At 39.9% G+C, this 20,524-nt stretch overlaps 1 protein-coding gene across 17 annotated transcripts in view; it reads left to right on the top strand.

Moving 5' to 3' along the window:
* The window catches only part of sorbs2a (sorbin and SH3 domain containing 2a), a 50,450-nt gene that overhangs the window by 13,682 nt on the left and 16,244 nt on the right, over positions 1 to 20,524 (top strand). For 7 of the 17 annotated variants that reach the window (XM_030435261.1, XM_030435179.1, XM_030435524.1 and 4 more), the window contains 13 exons: positions 4,717 to 4,766; positions 6,250 to 6,339; positions 8,269 to 8,295; positions 8,443 to 8,567; positions 8,821 to 9,462; positions 10,053 to 10,478; positions 12,089 to 12,215; positions 12,618 to 12,793; positions 14,710 to 14,776; positions 15,802 to 15,852; positions 15,971 to 16,187; positions 16,711 to 16,825; positions 19,767 to 19,838. In XM_030435261.1, the coding sequence (XP_030291121.1) occupies positions 4,757 to 4,766; positions 6,250 to 6,339; positions 8,269 to 8,295; positions 8,443 to 8,567; positions 8,821 to 9,462; positions 10,053 to 10,478; positions 12,089 to 12,215; positions 12,618 to 12,793; positions 14,710 to 14,776; positions 15,802 to 15,852; positions 15,971 to 16,187; positions 16,711 to 16,825; positions 19,767 to 19,838 (2,145 nt within the window). In that variant the 5' untranslated portion in view covers positions 4,717 to 4,756. The remainder of the gene's footprint in view (positions 1 to 4,716; positions 4,767 to 6,249; positions 6,340 to 8,268; positions 8,296 to 8,442; positions 8,568 to 8,820; positions 9,463 to 10,052; positions 10,479 to 12,088; positions 12,216 to 12,617; positions 12,794 to 14,709; positions 14,777 to 15,801; positions 15,853 to 15,970; positions 16,188 to 16,710; positions 16,826 to 19,766; positions 19,839 to 20,524) is intronic. The other 10 variants (XM_030435437.1, XM_030435774.1, XM_030436343.1 and 7 more) reach the window with 5 other exon arrangements.

Genomic DNA, 20,524 nt, shown 5'->3' on the forward strand with positions numbered 1-20,524 from the left:
TTGGGTGGTACAGATAGTTAAATCATTGTTATTTTTCTTATGTTTTCATTGTTATCAATTTTCTCACGGAAGGATGGTGACCAATTTGTTTTCAGACACTTGTTTTGTCTATGCCAAGGCAGGCTGCCAGTGACTAATGGTATCCCGGCAAGTTCTCTTTGAGGATGTGTTTGTGTTTTTCTTTCCTTCCTATTGTGTTTCTGTTATACTGTCTGCGTCACATTTTTATCCATGTTATTGTTTTGTCCAGACATTTCTCTTAGTATAATGATCTAGCTTAATGTCCCTTTTTTGTTTATAAGGGGGATAACGGCTTTAACCTCATTCTCCAATAGCATTGAAAGTTCTTGACCCGTGCTTTGTCATCTAAGTGCTGTCTACATGCTCATTTAATGAGATAATTGTAATGGTACAAAGAGAGACAGAGAAGTTGTGTAAATTCCCGTATACCCTTGCGTGTTTTGTCAAATTTTGTGAATTTTCTTGTCAAATGGGAGGAAATTGGTCATGCCATGATAGAAACCATTTTCTGGAGATGAGCTCATATCAACAGTAATGTTCTTCTAATAAAGAAACAGTAAGATGAGCCACCTACCACAGACTACAGGTCCTTCTGTTAAAAAGGGATTGGAGGCTCAAACCCTGTAAGTCCACTGATATGAACGGTATGGGTCCCAGTGGGTCACTCAACAGACTAATGAGACTTGATGGGCTTGTGGTGTTGGACGTCATGACTTTCTGTGGCTTATAGCTCTGACTTGTATATTTGCAGTCCCACAGCTATTACACTCAGTAATTATATACACACTAGTCTCCAGAGTGGCCCACCAATGTCTAAATTACAGTCGGGGGATAAACCAGAGTAAGAAAATAAAGTGACTCGAAACAGACTTGACATACCAAATGTTTTGGCCAACATGAGTTGGACAAGAATTGCAAACAACTCTTTAGAAATGGTCTCTTGTTTATTATCTAGTTATTTAGCATATTTAGTTTTCATTTAGGGAAGATTTAGAAAAACGACGTTCTTAAATGATTATAAAAGGGGAGGATGACCCATGTTAGATCTGTCAACATTTATTCCCACTTCCCTTTGAGCATTACACTTTGGAAAACTCACTGAATATTTATGGGAACATTTGGCACCTCTCCAGTATATACCGGGATCTGCATGCTGAAAAGCATTAGCTGCTAATGGTGATCTATCATCAGAGAGTGCTGCACATTTTTGCATTAAAACATTTTTAAAGTCTATCTGGACAGTCAGAGTTGTTCGGAGGTGTAGAGCCTCTCAAGTTTTCTTCCCATGTCCAGCCATAACATTACACCATGGCCACAGCTGCTGTGTCGCCGCTGATCTGTCCCCAAGAAACATGATCCTGTTTATAATCTGACCATCATTTGGACGCCGACTGCCTGCGACGCCAGACCCATGATTTACCCCAGTGCGTGTGTGTATGTGTGTTTCTCGGAGATAGATTTACGAGGGCATACTGTATGAGGGTGAGGATAAGGTCTTGAGACTGAAAGTATCCCACGATGTATGGCTTAATGGAGTCACACAAGTAATGGCACTTCCTTTTCACCAGCATGAACTTTGTTTGGAAATCCTCAAATGGTGAAAACAAAATATTAGTATAAGTAGATAATCAGGGTATATTTTTTGTTCATTAATTTAGGAGGGTGATTAACACTTAAAAGCTGTTGTAAGTTACTGAAAATCATGCATGATGTTCTATAATCTGCCCCCATTTACATTTACCAAAGTGAGTATTCAGTGACCTTTATTTATTATGTATTGGAAATAAGTTGTACAGTAGTATTTTGTAAAGAAATACTTTGTGAAATAAGTAAACTCATATGTTACAATATGTTGTTTTTAATTCCATGTAGCCAGTGCTAGGTCTTTGAGATAAAGGTTTTATATACCTCCTAATGAAACATCTGGCGGTAACTGAGATAAATCTGTTTGCATTAATTGAAAGTACATTTTGCAAACAATCATAGCACTCATTTCTACCCATGCGTAACTAATCAAACCATATGCATAACTAATTGGTGAGGTAAATGTAACTGCTATGTGAACTATCGTTCCTAAGATCGCATGCAGACAAAGTAAGACAAGTAGCTTGGTAGTTATCTGAGAAATGAGATTGATGGATGTTTACCATATTCTCATCTGAACCGACCTGTAAAATTTTAAGCATGGTCAAATACTTGTTAACGTTACTCTATACATCTAGTGCCACTCATCACTAGAGCCAACTGCTCAAGCAGTTTACACACTCAGGTCAGGGTATGATCGCATACCTTTACCAAAATAAGCCCCAGCAAATGGTAGCCACAATTAGTAGTACTTTCCTGGTCAATGTGCAATTGGGTCGAGTTTAGAAATGCATCATTTCTATTGTCAGTTTGTTTGTACTCAGAGCTGTAACAAATGCTAAGAAGGATGAAACATGAGTTAAATCACAAACTGCTTATTTGGGTGTATGCGTCCATCAGGAGACAGCCTGTATGTCTACAGGGGATCCCTCAACACTCATAAGCATGTGCTTGTTTACATAGACTTTTAATGTACACTAGTGTTTCATCATTTGTACAGATTTAATTACTTGGTGCACTGATGAAGGTATAGATGAAACATCTGTGCATTTTGGACAGAAACTGAATTATGATGGTGATGACGATGTTAGAAAAACAATCAGAATACAGTTTTACTACATAGATACAATAAGATAACTGAATAAAACAAAAAATGTCTAGAAACCATTTTTAATTAAAAGCCTTTTAAAGACTTTGACCTTTCCAGCTGCTTTTAGATCCTCAGACAGTGGCTTGGGGCATGAAATAGTCAAAGATATGTCTCTAAAAAGTCATGTGGCCATTTAACCACCCTATTTAAACACAATTGCTCTCTTAAATCATTGATAAGTATTATCAAAATCCCCTAACTTCAACTTGGACTTCATTTATCTTGCTTGGTTTTAAGATACTGAAATCATCCCAGACATAATGTCTCGGACCATTTCAAGAGTTCTGGAGCCTTCTTCAACAACAATCAAACCACAGCTACAATGCATCACATTCCTGAAACATCACAACAGTATGTGTGAAACGTAGCCTTTTGTATGTCACAGTTATTTAGATACCAGACATGTATGATCCCCACTGCAGCCACTGTAGGCTGTCGCTTGTAGTATCTGTCATACATGCTAAGTCCCGTGATGACACACGTGCATGCATTCACACAGCGATGCAACAGTCCGTGCTGCGCCTTTGGCTTTTGATGTGTGCTCCATTCATATCAATCATGCCCCCTGCTGCAACAGTTCCAAGAAAAGGTCTCCATATAGCAAGAGACAGGCATCACATATGGGTACAGTTAAGTAATCATGGCATTCTGTATCATTTATCAGTGCCATTTAAGATATTTATGTTTCATCTATGTGCCATGAAGTCTGTGCGGAGGTCATTAAGTCTCTCACTCAGCTGGGAGATAAGTTATGTTCCCACATTTGGATTCCAGGGGTTTAGACTTTGGGTAAAGCATTGTTTTAAACATGACAGGCAATATGAGTTGATTTAATTTCACTTTTTACATTTTCAACTGCTGCATAGTAACTCGAGGGAGAGAGATTGGAAATGTTTAAGTGAGCTTGTTGTTTTGCTATTAAGCACGTCCATAGCTGTTATTAAAAGATATCAGGAACTCTTTTTTGCTGCTTGAATCCTTTTTAGCTGCACACAGTCACAGTCAGATATAAATATATTTCTGTATAAGGGTTAGCAATTTGGCCAAAAATCTTTGTGGCACATGCTCCTCATCTGCCATTACACTAAATATTACTCAAGTTGCATTATGAATATATCAGGAAGAACCATGTGACATATTTTTTCCGAACAGCATTAATATATAGTTAGCTACATCTGTGTCGAAAAGATCACAGGGGACAAAAGTCTGTGGACAGTCATGTTCAAATGAATTTGGCTTGACTGTGAAACAATCTGAAGTTCTGATACAAGAAGCAAATCTGATACGCCTGCAGTCTGAGCGCAGCCATATTAACTAGCTTTTCAATTCACTGCGAATGAATCTGTGAACACATCAAAGATGTGGATGGAGGTTTCAATCAAATGGCTCTTTATTTTGCCAGGAAATTCAGTTTTGCATTTTATGATTCATCTCAACTCTCAGTTTGTCACACTTCATGTGTTGGAGATCTACTGAAATCCTTTAGGGTTTTTTTGGCACTGCAAAAATGAAATGTGTGAAAGGAGTTTAAAATTGAGCTGACTTGCAGTCAACTGTGGTATGTCAGCACACTGCATTCCTTCTCCTAAACGTCATTAATCTCTCCAGAATTTCCCTACACAGAAATGTTGGCTCTTTAAAATGTCTGATTTGAATCAAATTAAAGCTAATGACCTTGTGGGCAGCAGCCAGCAGGAAATTGGCAGATTTCCAAAATAAATGCTTAGATTAGTGATTTAATATTAAAGAGTTTACACTAAAAAAATGAGGTCGCATCTCAGAATTGCAATAGATCAATTATTTATTGTTGCAGTCTCAGGGAGATCAGTTTGTGAGTGGAAATCACTGGAAATGACAATAAATTCTTGTAAAGCGTCCGTCTACTTCTCTAGAAGATATTTATTCTGGAAATGTTTGAATTCTTGTGTCTGAAAGGCTTTGTTTTTTGTTTTTTTTCCCAGGAAAGTGTATCCCCCTGCTCAGTAAGAAGTGCTCTTCAATATGAATACAGGTATACAAGTACACAGACACAAACATACATACACAAACCACAAACTACATGTGATCTCTGGGGAATCATCCATCCATTATTTTTGTTTTTTGCAAAGTTGAAAAATTATATTTTCCCTCCTTTCCTAATTATATTTTGTTTTTATTTTGTATTTACTAGCACAAAATAAGTCAACATAAAACTTTTGTTTACACTTCATACTCTGTAATAAAAACATAAATATTTGTCCACATGTCAGACCACCCAGCTATTTTAAAGGCAGCTATGTGTGCTACTTTTCCTCTGCCACTGGCATGACTCTGTAATTCTAACCCTGACCCTGTTTCACCACTTTGGTGTCGGTCCATTTTGGGCCTGGGTTATTGTGAGTTAAAGCATCAATAAGTATAGTAAGCCCGTTGCTTTTAACCACTGTGACGTACTCCTTCTTTAATACATTTCCAAAGCTCTGTCCTAAACTTGGCAGTCATCCCGAGAGTGTATTTCAGCCAGAGAATCAATGATGAGTAATCCGTCTTTCAGTCTTCTTCAGACACCACACACCAACACTCTGCCAGTGGTAGCTTGACTCATCTTGGTTGTTTGCCTCTATTTACAATCTAGAAGACAATACCAAAATAGCTGTGTTGTGTGTTGAAAAACAGCCAATAACATTTTGGAACAGAAAATTAATTTGATGGAGAAACAAAACAACTCAACAAAAACAACTCCTACAAGACTAAAATTCAGTGGCACTGTCTAACAAAGAAGGAAGCAACACACACACTTAATCTGGAGCAAGGAACCAAAAAGGCTACATTATGCTAAAGCTAAGTTACTCGTGGCAAACTACTTTGATCCAGATGAGCCCCCACGTTCTACAAAATTGTCACAAATTTTCAATTATTGGACCAGATATTCAGCATTTAGTTTATATCATTGGAATTAGTGTTTTGTTATTGTTAGTTTTTTGTCTGATTGCTGATCAAATAAATTAGTTTATGGTCACTTTGGCTCAGATTCAGCTGACTCTGTCTGTCATCACCACACTGTGGTCTCACTGAGTGTCCAGTACACAACGGAATGTGGTTGGTTACACATCAAGTAATAGCCTATCAACACTGAACAATTATGGAACTGAACAAGTTATTAATTAAATGAAGTAAAGTAAAAAAGCGCAGTATTTGCCTCTAAAAGGTAGTGGAGTGAAAGTATAAATCAGCAGAAATTAATGCAATAGAGCATCTTCAAACCTCTACTTTACAATCAAAACTTGTGATTGTGCTCTGCACCAGTTTCATCAAATATCCTGAGCTCATGCAGTACAAATCAGGCTCTTTAAATGCATGTGCTTTACTTCTACTTGATTGCTTGTTTGATTTGTTTCTGGCTGGAAGCCTTTCTGTCTGAGCGTGTGTGTCTTCGTGCCTTTGTTTATATGCATGTGCATGTGTGCGCCGCTGCTTCTGCCTCGATGATCACCTGCCTGGCTGTGATTTCTCAGATAGCGGAGGATTTGCTCGCAAAAGCGTGGCCTTGTCACTCACACTCTCTCCCATGAAGAGGGTCCAGAGCTCACCAAATCTAGGCACAGGTACTAACACTCACGACCACACTTCAAATTAAAATGTTTGAATGAGAACAATTGGATAGCTAAAATACATATTGACTGAACTAAAATGTCAAAACATGAGGTAAGTCTAGCAAGTGGCTTGTTGTTTTTCCAGAATCATGATTGGGCTTCATCCGCCTGATTTTGCTTTAGCTTAAGCAATCTTGTGATTGTGGAATGCTATTTTTTGCTGATCGGTTCATTGTATAGTTCTTTTACTTCCTTTTACTTAAGTCTCTTCCGTCTTGGGCTTGTTTTTGCTTCCTGAATCAGTCATAAGTCATACTATACCTGATGTTGTTGATGTTAATCTTCCTTCCTTTTGACAGCTCTCATATGTCATGCACTTGGTCTGCTCCATACAATTTCCCTTTCTTTAAGGGTAGTTTATTCTGCTCTTCCTGTGGTCCTAATGTTTTTTTATCACAGTTTCCTGCCTCTTTTACTCCCCTGTTACTCTTTCTTCCCTGTCAGCATGGATTGGTTAGACGTGGCACAACTCCCTTGACCCTGAGCTTTGGAGAATGTGGAAATGTTCTTGGATAGGCTTGTTGTTTGGGCACTGTTCAGCTCAGTTTTTTCTGCTCAGTCTTTTTAAGCTTTATGCATGCAAACTTACTGTGAATTTGCTGTATTAATAAGCCATTTCATTCTAAACTATCCTATTACTCACACATAATTTAAAATTGCAGGTCATGTTAAGACAAATAACTGAGGATATTATATAGCAAGGGAAAAAGCTGAACCTGAAGTACATTCTCATTTTCCACGAGGCTACAGCTGGTCGCCTCAGATTCCTAGTGTGCTTCTTTGCTGAAAGAGCAGTGTTAGTGCCTGAACCTTGTCAGCATCCAGGTTAACAGCTGCACCCACGTAGGCATCGCAGTACTGTACGCATCCTTTTAACAAAAGTAGGGTACTCTGTGAAAACTTAAGAGAAGACTTATCAGATATAGAAGGTTTAGGAGTATGGTAAGACTGATCAAACCACCATCCAGAGGGCTTTAGGACCCTGTGGGCAACCACTAGTATTATTGTGAAGGAGATGTGCAGACATCAGCTTGTGAGTGACCCTCAGCCGTGGCAGGGATGTAATATACAATCACCATTGCAATGCAGCATACTGTTATACATGGAGGAACAACACTGGTTCCTATACAGAAATCACTCTCCTGGTTGGTTCCAACACTGTACACCACAGAAATGAGGTTAACAAATCAGTTTAGAGTGTTTTGTGTGCTGTGGAGTGGATCGTCCAAGCATGAGCTGTCCAGATTCATGAAAGCTAGCTAACATAACCATATAAATTGGAATAAATTGGAATAAATTGGAATAAATTGACAGACATATCCATAATCAGAAAAATGTTAACCATGAGTGTATGAAAGTATTCATGAAGAATTTGGTTTAGGGAAAATTCTGGGTTTTTTCTTTTGTAGAAATCTGGCGTATTTGCCACGAGTGTGGTTATTGCGGCTCTATGGGTCGTGCTAACATTGCTCTCGCCACCTTCGTTGTAGAGATTCAGAGAAATGCAGTTTTGCAAAACAACTTAAATCAGGACCTCCTACAACTTTCTAATTAACAGTTTATACACATGAATTATTTCGATTGCTTGTCTATGAGCCTGACCGAAACTAATCACAGAACAAAACAGACGCTCATTATTGCTAGCTATATGTACTGTACTCATTCTTATAAAAGAGCCCGAATCATGTATACCAATTACCGAAAGAGAAACCGTTTAAAGTAAGCTCAATCTCATACAAATGATCTGTTAATGTATATAATGGCATTCATTTATCTGTTCAGACTGAGTGAATTCTAGCTTCAGAATTATATTTCAGGGATAGATATTATAACATGTTCAGTCTTGTCATTTATTTTTGCTGTGTCTCCTCTCCTCCCCAGGGAGTGATTCTCACTCATCAGACTTGGGTAAGTCTCTCTACCTTACGGTGAATTCAGGTGGAGAATCTTGATTGTACATGACTAAAGAAGCTTTAAACGCCTTGCAGGAGACCAGAAAACTTAATTAAAACACAGTGTAGTGCGTCATGCTAATATTATTAACCTTATCTTTAGATTCCTGGCGGTCACGCAGTGTAACAGATGGGCTTAAGAATGGAGACGCCAGCAGCTCATCTCTTGCTGCCAAAGGCTTTCGTAGCGTCAGACCCAATCTACAGGACAAAAAGTCTCCAACACAGGTAAAATGTCTCACACACAACATTGACAGATGTTGACATTTTTAAATGAATGCTTTTTAGATAGAAAAAGTCCTGTTTCTGTGAACAATGGTATTTTAAATGAGACCACAAACAATCATAATTATGAACCAAACTGTATTTCTGAGTATGTGTCGGGAACAACTTGATGATTTGTATCAAGCTTTATTCTGATGATTTGTTGTTGTTGTCGCTTGAACTTCGCTTGGCTGTTGCATTCTAATTGGCCAATAAGGATAGCAATCACTTGCCCTTGCCACCCCCCCGAAGAGAGAGTTTCCACTTTTCGCCCACTGGCAGTAATCCGCCAGACTACAACTCTATCATTGCACTGGCTAATGATTTTAGCCCAGGAACACTAACCCTCACTCAGAATGAAAAATCAATGTTGAAAGAGACCTACACTATTAGTAGCACATCTTCTTACTCCTACTCAGAGACCAGCACAGACCCAGTTCAACAGACAGACCAGTCCACTGTCCCAAATGACAACTGTAGTGCATCCATCACCACTAATTCACAGTCCCAGGAGCGTAAGGTGTCCTCCCTCAAGCTAACCCCTGTCACCATCCCTGACCCCCCAGCTCACGGCAACTCTTACCTTGACCCCCAAACTAAGACCACAGGTTCCCCACCACCCACTCCCCCAGCTCCACAAAAGGGTCCCATCCTGTCTCCACCCCTGACACAGACAGCCTCATTTTCTGTCAACCTGGGCCCGGAGAATCTGAAACAACCAGAGTCTTCAAAAGACACAGTGGAACCCAAGGTCCCCGACCGAGCCCAAAAACAAACCCCAAGTGCAGGTCCAACCCAGGAGGAGATAACGAAGGCACCTCCTGCAGTACCGCCAAGACCCTCTGCTGCTCAACTTTTGGTACATAACTGACTTCATACAGTAACAATACAACAAAGGAAAGCAATGATTGTGTCCATGTTAAGGTCACTATGATAAAACATCCCTGGGTTTTGTCGTGGTGACATCCAGAGTGCTTAAAGGGTAACACACTGGCACATGCCATCAATAAAACAAACAGAAGAAGTAGTGAAGATACAGAGGTGCAGTTGTTGCATGTCATATGCTGCTTGTGTGTGATGCCCTTGAGTTTGTTAGACTTGGTGCTGCCATCCAACCCGCCAACCAAACTAATTATGATTCTACATATGTGTGACCTCATACTGTATGTGTGATAACCAACTGTTACTTTTATTTTACTGTCTGTGTATTTGTTGCCTTCCAGTTTGAACTAACAAAGCCTCTTCAATTCACAGCATTAATCACGTTAAGGAAGATGATGCTGCAGCCTCGTGACGCCCGGTGTGGTTTCACAACAGCATTTCACCTTCTGTTAGGCTCACGTATTACTTCCACACATCCTTTGTGACAACGTGGCTAATGAGTAATATCACTAAGCACTCTCCTCCTCTCCTCCTTTTCCAATCAACTCCCTCTCCCTCCAACACCAGGGGCCTCCCTTACACGACCCCGCAGCACGGCACTCCCCCTATCGCTGCCACAGCTCAGATTCACTCGACTACCTGTCAGGCCTAATGCCCAAGACTCTATCACCCACCCCATATGTTCCGAGTGGAGCTGGCAGCACAGCTGCTGCAGTCAGCGAGCCAAGCCTTCCCACCGTCAGCAGTGTGAGCACCGGTAGCTGCGTGTCACCCTCAGCTTCCCCTGTGACGGTGTCAGCCCTCAGCCACTACTCAACGTCCACGGCGGGGCTGCTGGATGAGCTACAGATCTGTAGCCTGGACTCACCTGGCGCCTCACCCACACCATCGCCCACCCTCAGCCATGTCTCTGCCTACACATCCACTGCTGGCCTTGATGATGTGCTAACAACGTCTGTGGCCTCCACTGCTGCAGCAGCCACTTTCACTAACGTAATTATCCCCACATGTCACTGCTGTAACACATATCATTACCAAAAACAAATGGTTCCCTCCCTCTCCCGACTCATTTGGAATGCTGAACGAGACCTTCACAAAATGTGTTATTACTAAAGATTTTTAGCTTTCACTAACCACCAACTACAACTTACCTGTCAGATACCAGAAATAAATTCAGCAAACTCTGTTCCCTTATTATGTTAATGTCTGTACTCATTAGAACTATATGTCTTTGTGTGCTTGTCTGTGTTTCTTTTTGTTATGCCCTTTTTTGCAATCCAGTGCAGTCAATCAATGCTGTTTCTTAAAGGCCAGTTCACATAAAAAATTCATGATGAAAGAAAACCATTTTTCTGCACTTGCAGCAGAGTGAGAGTGAAAGCTGCTGGCAGCAGGTGACCGGCATCTTGAAAGACAGGTTGAGTGTTTTATAATGTAACATACATGAGGACTGCAGCTATATTGCCTTTCAGCTCATTTTATTTCCCTGAGAATCAAAATAAGGGACCCTGCCAGAGAAAATGCACATCTTTATATTATGGCATGCATTTCCATGTGCACCCTTTTCTTCCCAGTTGTAACAAGACTGATATTGAGAATGGAGCAGTGTGTTAGCAGAGCAGCAGCTTTAGAGCTTTGTCTTTGTCCACACAGGATGTGTTCAGACACAGTATTGATTGTAAGTCAGCACTCAAAGCCTACACTAAAGTTATGAGCATAGAAATAAATAGACTTGAAGCATGAAACTGTACCATAGGTCGCAGCTGGGCATATAAAGCCTGAGCAAACAAGTCTGTAGAGAGCAGGATTTTTTAGAGTAGAAATGTATTAGTTCCATGAGACACATATGACGCAATCAAATAAAAACAGAACTCAAACGTTTCCTGTGTACACAGACTGTTAGATACACTCATAAGGGTTGTCCACTGAGTGTTTCTGTGTTGCTGTAAAGTGAATTAATCACTTTCAGATTGTTGTTTTGCTTGATTGGTACAGTAGTTTTTGGTTTTAGAGTTATCATGAATCTTCAATCTGAACACACAGGCCCTTAAATTAAAATGTTTTTTATCCTCTGTCAGATGAAGTCAGATGTTCTTGTGTTGAATGGGAGAGCATTCTACAGAAGAGCCTCCCATTGTAACTGTATCTTCACTGTTTACCGTCTGTTTATGTCACGACTAATTTAAAATGAAACGTATGTGAATTTGAAAGAGTTGTGTTTGTTTACTGTCACTGTTTTAATCTCTTCTGTCTGTTTTGAAGTGAAGTGATCAATGAGTGCCCCTTACCCTCACTAACTGTTCTTACATTGCACAGTCAACAGATTCAGCAGTTCCTAAGAATCACATCAGGCCCAATATCTGCCTACATGTACATTCATTCCTCTTGCAATGTTAAGTTTTATAGAAGTATTTTGAGTCATAAAGGATTCATAAAACTAATCATTCTCTTGTTTTGCTAATTGTCTTTTACATTTACAATCATGAACTAATGTTGTAGGGCAGAGAAGCAACATTCTCCGCTATAGCAGATGAACATTTGTGCTTTCTGCTGCCATTTGTGATTGGTAGTGACTTATTGTCTCTGTTGTGGGTCACTCCTAGGGCCAGGTCCTCTCTCACGCAATGAATGGAAGTACCAGCCATCAACAGAGGCCCCTCTCTCCCCCGGCCTACCCTCCTCCCCCCGTCTCACTCCACACTGGGCTCCAGAGGCAGAGCAGGAGTTCAGGTGAGTCACTGGTCTTTTGTCCCTTTATGAGAGGCGACGACACCACATGTTGCATTGAAAATTCTTGGACAATATCAACATTCATTTGTTAGACATGATATTATAAACTGTATTCAATTTAGTATAAGTCAAGAAGGATTAGCAAATTATCATCATGCTTGACTCATAAGGTTATTTAGGTAAACGTTTTTTGTTTACAATCCAATGATATATCATTAATTAGTATGACATTGAGAGAAAGACAAAGAATGTTCTTGTGCCACTCGCATTTTTAAGCATACAAAAGAGCAGTTAATCTTAGTTGGCATTGTTGCCCAGAATTTAATTCCCTTTTTAGATTATTAGCAGCTACAGCTGACAGTGTGTCTTACTCTTTTCCCTCTTCCTCTTCCTTGTATCCAGAGGGCAGCGAGTCAGTCACCAGAGAGTCTGTGGTGTCAGGCCACACCAGTGTCAGTAGCACTGTGCCAATTGCCAGCTTCTCAGAAGAAGAGAAAAAGGTGTCCCTCATTAAAGCTCCTCATTATGAAGGCATCGGCCCCGTGGATGAGTCTGGCATCCCTATCGCTATCCGCACGGTGAGTTGAACTCATTGGTTTTTGCAGCAGACTGGATCAGTTGGGTACTGTAATGTTGCACAGGAGTGTCTTTTGACCCATTTCTCTTGTGTTGATATGTGATCATTCTCACAAGAGAGGATTACTTTCAGCTGTCAGCAACTTTTGACTCCATATTAAAAGCCTTTTCTTGCCCCCAGTATCTCTCAGTATCTCTTTTACTCTTCCTCTGTGAGTTAGTTATAAAGATGAGCTTAGAAAAGGACTTTGCTTTTGAACTGCAAGGCCCTCCTTGCTGCTGTATGTTATCTCTGTTAAGGCTTTTCGTGTCAGTACCACTCAGTTATCCATTTCTTGAAGAGCAGCATTTAGAGGCAGACATGTTAAACTACAGGATGAGTGAGCCAGAGAAAGTAAGAGGAAGAATGAAAGACGGCCAATAAAAGCAAAGAGAAAAGGTGAAAAGAAAAAAAAAACAGCAAAGAAGAAAAACAGATGCTCCTTATTGTGAGCAGACAAACATTTTTGTGGACACTTTATATGGTAGCCATGGAGAGTGAAGTGGTAATTGGCCCGTCTCATGGCAGTGCCAATGCTACATGCTCAGTCACACGCTCTCCTTCACTGTGGAGCCAAACCGCCTCTTCTGTGACCAGAGTCCAGACTCGCTGTTTAGTGCTACTGAATAAAGAGAGGATTAAGTCTCTCTGCCATTTGATAGCTCTTTTCTGAAGTGGCTGTTAGATCTATACTGTATACACAAAGAGACACATACCAGGGTTTCTCCAGGCAGAGCACCTGAAGCTCCTGCTTTGGTTCTGTTTTGCAAAATCAAACATGCTGACAATGATTTCTGAGAGAAGGCACAATCACCTTAGCATAGCATAGGATGCAATCATACCAAAACCTAATGGTGTAGTAGTTTATGTAGTTACTGATAACACTGACTTGTCTTTTTAAGACCATGTTGGATGTATGTTTGGATTTTGTGGCAGAATATATACTGAGTATCCTCAAAAGCTGAAATATGTCCAAATCAACAAATGTAGATTTTATGCAACTTTGCAATATGGATTTAAAATAGTCACATCACATGCTACAGTTTTTTTGCTGCTTGACACAAAAGGGAAACCCGCACATTTCTTATTTTTCATGGCTAATCCACAAGAGACATCGGCCTAATATTACGTATTGGACACATGGGAGTTTCTTCTGTACAGTGAACAACAATCAATCTTGATCATTTTATGAAACAAAGCAGGGGCTGCTGTTCTTGCTTATATGCACCTCCCTTAAACAAACGTCTTGTCAGCTGATATCCAAACACTGTGTTAGCTAGTACAACCAACTAGCTGGACACTTGAGTGTGTTTTTCTATGAGGGGGGTAAGCTCGTCACATTTGATTGGATAAATGGATGTAAATGTTCCTCGAGTTCCAGGGAAATCGTCAAAAAGTATGATAGTTTACCAGGAAGAGAAGGAAAAAAGGATTTTGGTATTGAGTACCCACATTCAAATATTAAAGAGATACATTTGAGAGAATGTGTGAGAGAACCAAGCAAATCCACTTTTCAGACTTGTTTCTTATCAGTTTTAGCTGCTAAATAGAGCAGTTACCTTGAATTAAGTTAAATAACCTGATGTAAAGGATTCTTGAGAAGATTTTTTTTATCAATCAACATTTCCTAAAGGCAAGTTATGGAGAGTGCCTACATATGTGATAAATGGGTCTTCTAAATAATGTATTCATGTATTTCACCACAAATTAAATTCTCTGTTAGTGAAATGACTCCTTAGAGAAGCAGAGTGCGTTTTTTCTCTACTCACAAATGTTCTTTAAAATGGTGGGAACGCTCTCTACTTTCTAACTTCAGCTATCCAATTTATGTTGTATTTCACGGCATGTTAATCTTTATGGTTATGTCTCTCTTCACAGACGGTGGATAGGCCTAAGGATTGGTACAAAACTATGTTCAAACAGATCCACAAGGTTCACAAAGCAGGTACGTCAATACTGAATCACACAGAACAGCAGAAATGTCCCTTTATCTGATGCTGTGATCATTAGACACTTTTCAGAATTGGTCATGCATACATGCATGTTTGTAATCTTTTTCTTTGCATGTCGGTTCTTGTTAAACCACAAGTGCCAGAGCAGCTCTCAGCCAGAACTCATTAGATGAGAGCGAGAGAGTCGGAGGCGGAGAATTTGAGAGAAACCTCTAATAGACACTGAGCTGTCCTGGGAAATCTGCTCTAATTTTGTGGGCTTGAGAGACTTTCACAGTCAGTACAAGGCTTGTTTGTTCATAACTGCTCAGGCTTCTTCTACTGCGCCACACACACACACATTCACACATAATTTTTCATGATTCAGTGTGCCTGAATAACATCTTTATGATGCATCTTAGAGAGTTCTCATGGTGAATATTCACATATTCACAAATTCACTTGAATTTATATAATAGTATTCCAGGAACTCCCTGCAAAAGTCTTGAGAAAATGTTTAGTTTCCTTTTGCGGAAAATTGCAGCTTTGAATTCGGACTGAATCAAACACTCAAAGTTACATCTAATTATGGCAGATATGCTGCTTCTATGGGCTGTTATTGTCCTTCTAGTAACTCAACAAAAGACAAATTAGAAAATAGGGCTGCGCAGTTGATCAAAATATAATCAAAATCACTCCTACTTATAGTGAATCTTATCGCAGTTGAATGTCGTCAAAATAATGGCAGTATGTTTGCTTGTTTCTTTAACATGAAGCTGTATTGGAAAAACAATTGTTTGAAACACGCTGAGCTTGTGGACGAACAGAGCGGTAGTTTATGCTGCTTAGGTGGTTTTGATCCTTCTACCCCGCTGTGAAAAGTTGGTCACTATTGGAAATGACTTTGTAACTGACTGTATCCAAGCTGACTGAAGGTGCTGTTCTCCCCAGAGGGGAGACTACACATTTTTTTACCCTCTGTGCTATGAATACTTTATATACCTGTATCTTAATCACTCTTTGTGCCTTTCCTCTACAGATGACGACTATTCTGACACATACAATGCAACATATGCTGTCATAAACAGTGGTGAGAGATGTTTTTATGTGTGTTATACAATAAGTAATTTCTTCCCAACCCATTTGTCTCCTCCTGTCTGGCTTGCTCTGCTTCATCACTTCTTCCTCCTCTGTCCTGTTCCTAACAGATGACTACAGCCTACAGTCGTCAAACCCCACGATGGCCCACCCTGCTCCCCGGACACATACGTACAGGCCTCTCACCAAAAGCCCCTCAGACAACGGAGGGCATCTGGGGCCTCGGGAGCCTTCACCATCCCCTGTACCCCCACCACCTCCGCCAATGCCATCTTTGCTTCAACTTAGGGCGAGAGACAGTGACCGCGAGAAAGACTCGCCTGATTCGTAAGAGGAGCTTTGTCTTTTCTTTATTTTTTAATTTTTTTTTATTTATTACACCTCATTAGTTATGCAATACTGGCACCCAGTCAATATTGAAAGACCGTATGAATGGGATTGATTGCATCTTACATTTATCTTTCAAATTAACTATTATTGCTCGCATAAATTTTACACACCATAGATTACATTAAGAAAACTGACCTTCTGCTGGCAGCTTTCAACTGGCTGCAGGAGATGGTTGTTTACATGATCCTAATTAAATCTATGCATAATGTAAATCATAACAGCTTGACCATTCAGGCCGAAAGTCTTGGCTTGTGTCTTCCACTTCAGCTCTTTAAAGCAGGTTGATAGTTGTCACAGAGGGACTGAAAATACTTTTGAACATAGTGTATTTTGTACTTTTGAGCACAGTGTTTCTTGTAGTTGTGAGCATATTGAGCATATATTCATGTTTGTACATTCAGAAATCTTTTGGTTCGATGTATTTAGTATTTTTTTATTTAAAAAATGTTCTACTCACCAGGAATGAATGGGGACCCCCCAACAGAAAAGTGGACACACGGAAGTACCGCGCAGAGCCCAAGAGTATTTTTGAGTATGAGCCTGGGAAGTCCTCTATTTTGGAACAAGAAAGGCCGGTGAGTATATTTTGAAAATGTTTTGTAAAAAGTCGGTAGCCTTCCTCATTTTACTGCCTTCCTTCATATTTAACATGTGAGGCCTGTGAAGTTTATTCTTTATAACATTGAGAAGACGTGATGCTCACTTTCCTGTTCCCAGCGTCTTGGAAGATAATCTCTATTACTGTAGAGAGTCTGTTTCTATTATTGTAGTTAATCTTGTTATTGTTTAGTGAAAGATTTGTTCTGTTGCTGTGCTGCTTCACTTCGGAGCTAAAAGTCAATTTCTTCAGAGGAAAACAACCAAACATGAAGCAATAAGATGTAAATATGATGCAGTGATAGAGCTACAGAACGAAACAAAATCAAAAATTGAGCACATTTACCTTTTCTATCTGCTAGGCTTTCTAGACATTACTGTGTTGACAGTGTATTTTCATAATATGGGTTTTTGCTTGGACTTCTTTCCACCAGACACAGTGTGGGCGTTTTAAAAGCGAAGGTTTCTAGCGCGGCATCCTTTAGTGGCTGTGTTGGCTGTTCACTCTGTGTGGGGTGAATGGCAAAGCAGACAGCAGAGATAATTACTGTGTAGAAGGAGGGCAAAAAATAATAGACATGATGTTTGTGAGATAAGGACAAGATAGTGGAGAGAGTGTTATAGAAGTGGAGTCAGTCATGTGGGGAAAGATTGAAAGGAGGAGGTTTTTGTCAAGGTTTATTGTAATGGCTGCAGAGAGGGAGACAGCTCTCCTAGGGCAATAATGCATGAGTCAGTTCCTGATGTAGCAATAAAAGGAGAACACTGGAGAAATCAGATGTGAACCCACGCTGGCTAATCTGCTGTCTCTTTATTAATGTTCTTTTTGATTTTTTTTTCTCCGCTCTTCATGGAAAGAAATGGCACACAACAAAATCTTGAGTTGTTAGGTGTCCATTTGGGTAATTATGAGCCACAGTAAACAGCAGTGTTTCACCCAGCACTCTTATTTGTTTAATTGTTTCTCTTTTTCTTTTGTGTGTGCATCTACAGTGCTAGCGTGATCGTCAGTCTGCGCTCTAGGTTTAACTTTATAACAGGATGACTCATTTGTCTCAAAGCCGAATTCTCTTTTCAGCAGGAGACATGTCACACCACAACACCTACAAAACATCTCCTGGCAGTGTTTCAGTTGGCGTGAAAACTCCAATACCATGTGGGAACGGGGTTAGAAAGAGCAGACTGTGTAGTAAACCAGCGGTGCATCATCTCTACGGTTTAAAACAACAGTAAAGCTTCTAAAATGAATAACCTTCTTCACTGTAGTACATGCTGAAATGTATAGATGGAAACAAGTAGAAAGAAAGCTTTTCTTGTTGGAGTTTAAACATAGATTAACATATATGATTAACTTGATACATGGCAGAAAGCATTGTCTTTGTTTACCTGTCTACTTTTTTGGAATGTGAATTCTTACATCCTTAAATTTAAATCCACCTGCAAAGAACTGTCAGCTGGGATACAGAGGAAGAGCTGGGTCTAATAATCCATCGTGTGACAACAGCAGAGATAACATTTTGCTTTTCTAAAGGCAACATGTCCTTCATTTACATGCCAGGCATTTTCTTTAAATTTTATTTGACCTTTATTTTGGTAGGTTATTAAAAACAAATTCACAGTGTACAAGGACAGTCTGGCAAAAAGACAAAGCCTCTTGAGGGGAGAAGGAGTGTAAGGGCCAAAACTAAAATATCAAAGAAAACATCAAAAAAATTCCAACACAACCTACTTACATACAGTAAAATCACATGACACAGGCATTACATAAATGGAAATGAGTGGATGTTAGACAGTATTTGAACATTGCGTGGCAGCTGACATACTGCAAAATGAAAGAGACATGTCAGTTCTGAACTCTTATTGAAATCTGACTTTAAAACAACTCCATTATTAAACATGTTGGGTGCTGTTGGGGATGATTACAGGGGTGAGTGGTTTGTTTTTATAGCACCTTTAGACAACTGAGCAATTCACAATGCTTTATGTAAGACATTAAAAGTAACACAAACTAATATAGTAAGACGCATACCTAGGATTAATAAGGAAATGTAAAAAAGTAATTTTGGATTTGGAAATACTATCTGTTCAGCCAGTTTAGCGCTTTATGATTTCCCAGTTCTCTAAGCAACTACTTACGGAAAATAATAGCACAAGAGTCATCGTACGTTAACTCTGATCAGGTATTTCAGGTCATAACGATGAAAGTGTTTGACAATATGAGATTCACTTGGAGTTATTAGAGGCGATGTTGAGTGCGTGCCCTTTTCTCTTCCTCTTAAATGTAATAAGTTCTCCTGGCGAGAATTTTTGTGTGCCATCCACAGAGCCCGCACAAAGGTGTTGATAATGAGGTTGGCTGTTTGATATGTAATGCTCAAAGTAGCATGCTGATTTTCATTATCTGTCACCTGTGCTATGGCTTAGAATAAGGCAGTGGTAATGTGATTCTGTCATCGGATTTACAACCCTGTTAATTTAAGTGTATGAATTAAGCCCAAGGTGTTGAAATAGTCTGCCTCTCCGGTCCCTAATGGTGACAAGAGTTGGACTGTGCATGTTAGATGATTTATTGTATAAAAGGTTTTATTACTGTTTGATAATAAAGCACTATTACATGCTGTCTGACAAATAAAATGAGTGCTGTAATGTTTTGGAATAACTGTCAGACCAGTTAAAGTGGTGAAGCATAATTTTATTGCAGCATTTGTCTGTAAGAAATGGGTTTTTGCATCATTTCTTCGTCCCCATGAGCCAGTCTATATCTTCATCCTGGTTCATCCTGTGCCCATCTCCCTGTGCCACCTTGGCCCATTCCTAACCATGAGGTCCATGTCTCTCTTTGTGTGTCACTTCTTTCCACACTTCCTTTCTTCTGTCTCTTTTCTGCCTCCTCTCTCTGTCACTGTCATGCTTTTCCAGACCTATGATGACATAGATTTAGAGAACGAGCCTTGGTATAAGTTCTTTTCCGAGCTGGAGTTTGGGCGGCCGGTAAGTCAGGGCCGTAGCTGCTCCCTGAACCACAACCCTGCCATAGGCATACACCGTCTCTCTCCACCCCACCCATGTTTTTTTTTATGTGTACACCAATAGACTGGGTGGGGCTAGTTGTATGGGCATGTGGTAGTTGTTGGGTGCTGTGACCCCCCACGTTCCCCCCACCCCTGTGACGGGCTGTGTTATGTCTCTGCGTTGCTGGGTTTTTTGGTCTGGTGGCTAGCAGGCACTGAAATGTCCACACACAAACCTTCATGTATTGAAATTGTTATTTCAGTTGGTTTCTTATTGCATCTTATCCAAAACTAAGCAAGAAAATGTGTCTAAGCAAGAAAATGGGTCAAAAGACCTATTTTCTTTAGATGCCCCCAATGCTTTAGATGACCTGGTCAGATGGCACAGATCAGTCAATCAATATATCATAACATTTATAAATATGCAAACGATGAGCTTTCTATTGATAAACTATGCTTTAGTTCCACATAACAATCTGAGTCTGCAGAGTTTCTTCATCTCTTGCACATGCTAAAATGTGCATCAATTAATCAGCCTATTATTAAGCCTGTGTATTAACTTATCATTAATTCCTTTCTGCCAGTATTTTTGTTCCTCTCCACTCTTGGTGGAGGAATGCGCCTCATATCTTCAAGCCATATACTTAAGCGCCCTCTGCTGGATGT

This window comes from Sparus aurata, chromosome 1, assembly GCF_900880675.1.
Source record: "Sparus aurata chromosome 1, fSpaAur1.1, whole genome shotgun sequence".
Classification (NCBI taxonomy): Eukaryota; Metazoa; Chordata; class Actinopteri; order Spariformes; family Sparidae; genus Sparus; species Sparus aurata.